The sequence below is a fragment of the Ochotona princeps genome, chromosome 2 (genome assembly GCF_030435755.1).
Source record: "Ochotona princeps isolate mOchPri1 chromosome 2, mOchPri1.hap1, whole genome shotgun sequence".
Taxonomy (NCBI): Eukaryota; Metazoa; Chordata; class Mammalia; order Lagomorpha; family Ochotonidae; genus Ochotona; species Ochotona princeps.
Window position 1 is genome coordinate 122,933,365 of NC_080833.1, and position 6,336 is coordinate 122,939,700.

At 41.6% G+C, this 6,336-nt stretch overlaps 1 protein-coding gene across 1 annotated transcript; it reads right to left on the minus strand.

The window, feature by feature from the left end:
* Positions 1-334: 334 nt before the first annotated feature.
* On the minus strand, positions 335-3,090 carry LOC101532782 (protein-associating with the carboxyl-terminal domain of ezrin-like). The gene is given in 3 exon segments (XM_058656312.1): positions 335-1,117; positions 1,120-1,417; positions 3,055-3,090. Coding segments are annotated over 3 exon segments (1,116 nt in total). The 3' UTR covers position 335.
* Between the last annotated feature and the right edge of the window lie 3,246 nt (positions 3,091-6,336).

Below are 6,336 nucleotides of genomic sequence, written 5' to 3' on the forward strand. Positions count from 1 at the left end.
TGCACGTGGCCTGTTGTTGAGGTATTCATTTGACTTTTCCTTGAGTTTAACTCATGTCCATTTGTCGCGGCTAGCTGAGCCGGCATAGTAGGCACGGCGAATGTCCGAGCGAAAAGCACCGACACATGGAGACCATGATGGTGTTACAAGTGCTGGGAGCCGTCTCTCCACAAGCCTCTTTATTACCATATTATCTCCTCTTTCCCCCAAGCCCATCAACAGGACAATAGGACGCCAATGAGTCTGCAAAGGCTAGGTGCTACTGCCTTAGGCCCGGTTCCTGAGTGCTCAGCTTAAGGAATGTAAATCAACTCCTTAGCCCACAACATCCATTGTCACCAGCTATTGTCTTCCCAGTTCAGCTCCCCTTCTTCTCCCCAGCCTTCCGCTACCCCCTCAGTTATTTCTGCTGCAGCAAATTTGGAGGAAAACTGGCTTACTGGTGAGGCATCATCCTTGTCAGGGACCATCATTGCTGTCCTCAGTTCAGGTGAAATAAGCAAAGCCGCTGAAGGCTTAATGTCAGGGGTCATATCAGCAAACCAGTCCACCTCGGGGTCCAGAACTGGCTTCTTTTTCACCTGAATGGTAAACTCCTCTCCCAAACCAAGTTCCGATGGCATCCTCAGTGGCCTTTCCTGTGACAACACTCTGGGTAGCTGCATTTGGTTTGGGTCACCCCCACTTGGAACTAGACTGGTCTCTTGGGGTAGACTTGATTTCCGGGTCTTCGACTCTTCAGTGAGTGACAGTGAAGCAGGAACAGGCGACTGGCCCCCTGGGCTAACCGGTCCTGGAGCAGAGATGCCAACGCCCGGGTTTGATTCCGCCTCTCCACTGCTGGGCTCACAGGGGGACTCCACAGCCACACCAGGACACCGGGACCCTGCCCCGTCGTGTGCTTCTCCCGGCCACATCTGTGTGCCCTCAGTTGGGTCCTCTGGCTCACTCCAGTCAGGCCACTCCTCAGACTTCTTAGAACCTGATGGGCAATTGTCACTATCCTCTGGAGCATTTTTCACATCTGAGATTCCATTCATGGAAAGCTGATCTCCTTCTGGAGAAAGGTCAATCGTTTTAGTAAAACTTGGGGCAATTTGTTTCAAGATCTTAGTTCTCCACCTACAACTACCTCGGGTCCAAGCAGAGAGACCAAAACTGCGAGGCTGTGAAGGGTAATCGCCACGATGGAATCACTGGTGTCTCGCAGGCCCAGTAACGCCTGTGGCAAGATGACCTTCTTGAGCTGCTCGTGGGTGAAGTGCTCCACGTAGGCCTCGATGTGGGAGAGCAGCACCATCTGCACATGCTCCTCGTGGACCTCGAAGAGCTGCAGGAGCACCGGGATCACCCGTGACCGGAACAGGGCTGGTGAGAGCAAGCAAGGGGTTTCTCCCTGCACGTCGTATAAAAACAACTAAAGTCACTGGATTTGTTTGTAATGTGGAGACAGCTATGTTTTTCTACTCTAACGTTAGTATAGTGTTTTATGTTCAGAAATTTTTCTAATGGTAATTCTACTCTTTATTGCAAAACAAAACTACACTGAGCAACTCCGCATGAGGTTATGTTTTTTCTTTTTTTACCTTGATTCAGTATTTGGTTCGCTGATATTATGTTTAAGATTTCTTTCCATAGATTAATAAGTAGATTTGAACTATAGCTATTTTTCTTTGCCAAATACTTATTTTTTAAATCAAATGTATTTTAGCCTGATATTACGTGGAAGGGATAACCTACTGTCTTGTAACACAAGCATGTTAAATAGATTTGGAAATCTGTTTTGTTAGAAATTAGTACAGATTATCTGAGTCTGATGTTTTCTTTATGGGAAGAATTTTATCTCCAGATTGAAATTCTTTAATAGTTGTAGGAGACAATTGAGGCTTTCTCTTTCTTGAGTAGTAAATTTGGCAGGTAGATTTTAACAAATTTATTAAATTTTTACCAAATCTGCTTTATCTGTTCCATCTTCAGGGACAGCTTTCTGTTCTCCGCTCGTTGTATATGTGTACTATGTTTCTCTTATTCTTGACCAGTCTTTAAAAAGTTAGCCTACTTTTTGATCCTCTTGATTCTCTCTTGTTCTTTGTTTTTATTTATTAAGTTCTATTACTAAGCTTACTGTTTACTTCCTTTTGCCCTCTTATCATTTGAGTTATCATTTTTTAATTTTTAAGATTATTTTATTAGCATGTAACACTTGCATATTGTTATGGAACCACAGTGTGATATTTCTATCTCTCTTTCTTTTTTTTTTTTTCTCACAGTTCAGTACTTCAACAGATACACAGAGGAACTGATCCATTCAGGCAACCAGCATCTCCACCTCCCCACCCTTCCTCTGCGTTCAGAGCCTACCAATTCCTCTCCTGTTGTTTATAGAATGTCTAACCTGTTACCTGTAGCTGCTCTCCTCTGCTAGGTAATACTAAAGCCTATTGTTGCGCTTATTTCACATCATGTAATGGCCTCCAATTCCATCCATGTTCTGTTATTTAAATTGGGTATTCAAATTGAACTTCAAAGGGATAAAGCAGATACTTAAAATCAGTCATTAAGACTTAGAGCTAGAGCTAATCTTAGATCTAGCCTTCCCACTTTCCAGTCAAAGTTGGAGATTCTGGGCTACTCCAAAGCATGTTCACATATCAGTTACATGTGAATACAACCTGCTGAACAGAGAGACATCTTTAGAATTAGACTCTTTAAAGAAATTGCAGAGTATAGAAACAACCAGTGGTTTCTACGTACTCTCAGATACTTAAATTTTCTTCCAACAAGGCATATATGCTTTTTAATCTATAAACTCCTTTGTACTTTTCTCAATCAACCAAAATCACTACCCTCAATTTTTTTACTTTAATATGTTCCTCATGAGGGAAAAATATGAAAATTATCACTGTGGGCCATGTACTTCCAAATAAGATACTGATTTCTCCAGATTATGACTAGTAATACTCCAGAATCAATTAGGATAATTGTACAAGCCACGTGTATCATCAAACATGCATTCTTTTTGTTTACTTCAAATGCACACAAAGACAGCCTCACAGTCAGGGTGAGGTCAATGGCCAGTCGTTTTCTCATACTTGGCCAATTTGTATCAAGATCTCTACCAAAATTGCATTTCTGTAATGCAACCCAGAAGACTTTTTTTTAAGGAGATCAGAATCAAACCCACATGTTCTAAGAGTACTTCAGTCTGGGGATTTTTCCAATTCCCAATCTCCTCTACTTGTTTTTGTGATTCTATAGAAATTTTGATCATGTCCTTGACTCAATCCTAAATTAAGAATAAGGGAGATAAATTCTTGCAAAGAAAATATAACAAAGGAGGGACTTTCCTACAAGATCTTTGAAGAAGGACCATTTGCATAGCCATATTTAACCAGAATCGTCATTTCATGTTTTTCCTTTCTAAATGCTTTGTTATGCATCTGCCCTCCCAGGCACCCCAAGCCCAGCAAGTCAAAGACCAAAGACTTTACACTGGAACTTTCCTGACCACACCCTTGTCATCGCAACCAAATAATGACATGTACAGACTGCTCTCCCCTGCTTCCGTCTCTCTCCACTCCTGAACTCTGAGGCACGTTAATCTTGTTAATCTTCCCAGAATACCATTGTGATCCTGTTCCTCTCTTGCTCAAGTTTCCCAGAAACTCCAGTATAAACTTGATAACATTTAGCTTTAAATTTAAATGTACTCTTTTTCACTCCTGCTTCTCAGCTAAGCTAATAGAACGCTTCTGACACCTCTGAATGAATTCTTCTCAATGTTGCTGTCTAACATACATGACTCTTCCCTCAAAATTTTACTAAAAACTGGAATCTAAGTCTGCATCTGAATGTTGCTCCCGTTTGCCAAACAACCCCCCACCACCTGCAGCAGAGCATCTCTGATCAGGCATACTCAGCTTGGTCCTCCACTTTGGGTTAGGGTTGGAGACACTCCTTTCTCTTCACATGCTGGTTTCTGAGGAAAGGAACTCTGCCCCCCTTTGTTTCCATAACCCCTGTTCATATTTTTGGCAATAGTAAATCTCTAATAAGCATTTAATTGGTCAGTTGTAAACCATTGCCCCGCATCTTGGGCCTCTCTTCTTACAAGGCATGCTCATACCCCTCACTGCTCAACAACCTTGTTAATTACCCTCAGTCCTACTGATCAAGAGGTCGGGTCTGAGGGCATCTTGATGCCAAGATGCATGGCTGTACCGACTGCTTTTAAGTGTAATTTTGTTGTGATTGGGAAATGGTCGCATACTCTGGACTGCCCATGTTAGCAAGAGTTCATGACATCAGATCTGGTCTATGTAGATTTGTACTTTCTTTTCTCTCTAGTATTAGACACACAGCCCTTCCAGAGTACCTTTTCTTACTAGCTTTGTAGACACCATCTTGCCATGTAGACTTCAATTATGTAACATTTGATCCTCTGTTTTCTTCAACTGAAAATGGGGATAATATCACATATATCCACATATTAAATGTTAAAATCAATGCAGCCTAGAGATCTCTCTTCTAAATGACAGATACAATGGATTAAAAACATCGATAGTTGTGGAAGCCACAAACCTTAAGAGTTTCCCTGGGAGCTTAATTTTCATGCTTAGCCTGACACAAATTTCCTTTTAAATCTTTTGTTTCTGCTGAAATACTTTGTCCCAACATTCTCCTTTGTGATTATTTCTTCATTTCTATTATCCTCAAATAAAGGAAGCAACACTTTCACCTCAAGCTTCTTCCTCAAAGAGGCCTGAATGTAGGGCTATATGCAGAGTTTGAGGGTTCTGGAAGGCCGTGGAACCACACAGCTTAGCATCCATACTGTTCCCATCAGGCCATGCTGCTTTCACGGAGCTCCTCAGCTTCCAGTTTATTCTCCTTCAACCCCCAAGACTTCCCCTTTGTATTCTCCTCGTGTCTAGAGGAACAAAGAAAACCAATCTCCCTGTATTTTCTAACACAGAGCATTCTCATTCTATATTCCTGCTAACACTCAGCTTGTAGGGTCTTACCTTTTGATGGCTTTAGAGGCTTATCAAAACAAGGAGTTGTCTCCCAGAAAGCAATCTGGATGCCAGCTAAGATAACTGAATGTCAAGTAAGATCAATTTATGGCAATAAACTTGGGGAAAACCTAATTATTCTCTACCAGTATCATCATCATGGCTGCTGCTACCAATGCAACAAAACTGAAGCTCCTTCTGGTAGATCTGTAACGTGAACCAAGTTTCATATCAAGATGCTGTGTAAAGATCACTTTCAACTAAAACTTCTCAGAGTTATACAGGAAAGACTGCAGGTGCTAGGAGCTGACTACAATAAATGAGACTGATATAGCCAAAGAAAAGTGAAGGTCTCGTTATTTTACTAGTAATTTCCCTATGCCTTGCCATGAGTGGTGGGCAGTTTTGTTGATTGCAGTTTTTCTTTCCTGAATGGAATATGTGAACAGACAGAAAGAACCAATGGAATCAGGAGAGAAAATTCTTAGCAGAATTCTGCAGAAAAGGGGAGGTGAAGAGAAACAATGGGTAGAGAATAGGAACTTTGAGGTGAAGGGCATAGGTGCCTAGAAGATCAATTTGTTTGTTTCCCAGCAGCTGATTTGAGAACAAATCCTCTTGTGTATCTCATCTTATGTATCTCACTAAATCGTCAGAAACCTGGGACTATGTAAGACATGTGTCCAACAAGAGACCACAGCTTCAGAGAAGCCCAGGGTCCAAGGTGGAGCCACTAAGGGGGTGTGACAGACATTCTTATCCAAGCTACAACAATACAATGAGATTGAAAATTGTCAGGGAACTCTACTAACACAACCAAGGCACATCGATAAATGGCAAACAAATCCAGAAAAACGTAAGACTCTCTATTCCTTGGACTCTGTTCCTTTAATGAACATTGTTGTTTTGATTAATGAGAAAAATGAGTTCTTTCATCTAGAGCATGATTGCATGAGAAACAACATGACATCTCCCTTTCATAAATAATCTGAGTTTCAGAAACAGTAGTGACTCACCTAGAGGTCAATCAGGTATCTTTGAATCTCCCCCACATTCCCTTCCACCACACGCCAGGAGGAATGTATCTGACAGAGACAACTTTCTGCAGTGGAATGTGAAGGTTTGGTTCCTTTCTGAACAAAGGGTAAAGGCCCGGTTGGCTTCTAATTTCAGGCAAAATCCCAAGAACTGCTCGTGCTCCAGTCTGCAGGTAAGACTCACAATCCTATGCTAACAGAGCATGAAAGAAAGAATTGGCATGTGGAAAACATATCTATGTTTAATGTTTGGTTCACAAATTGATTGAATACCTGATACAACA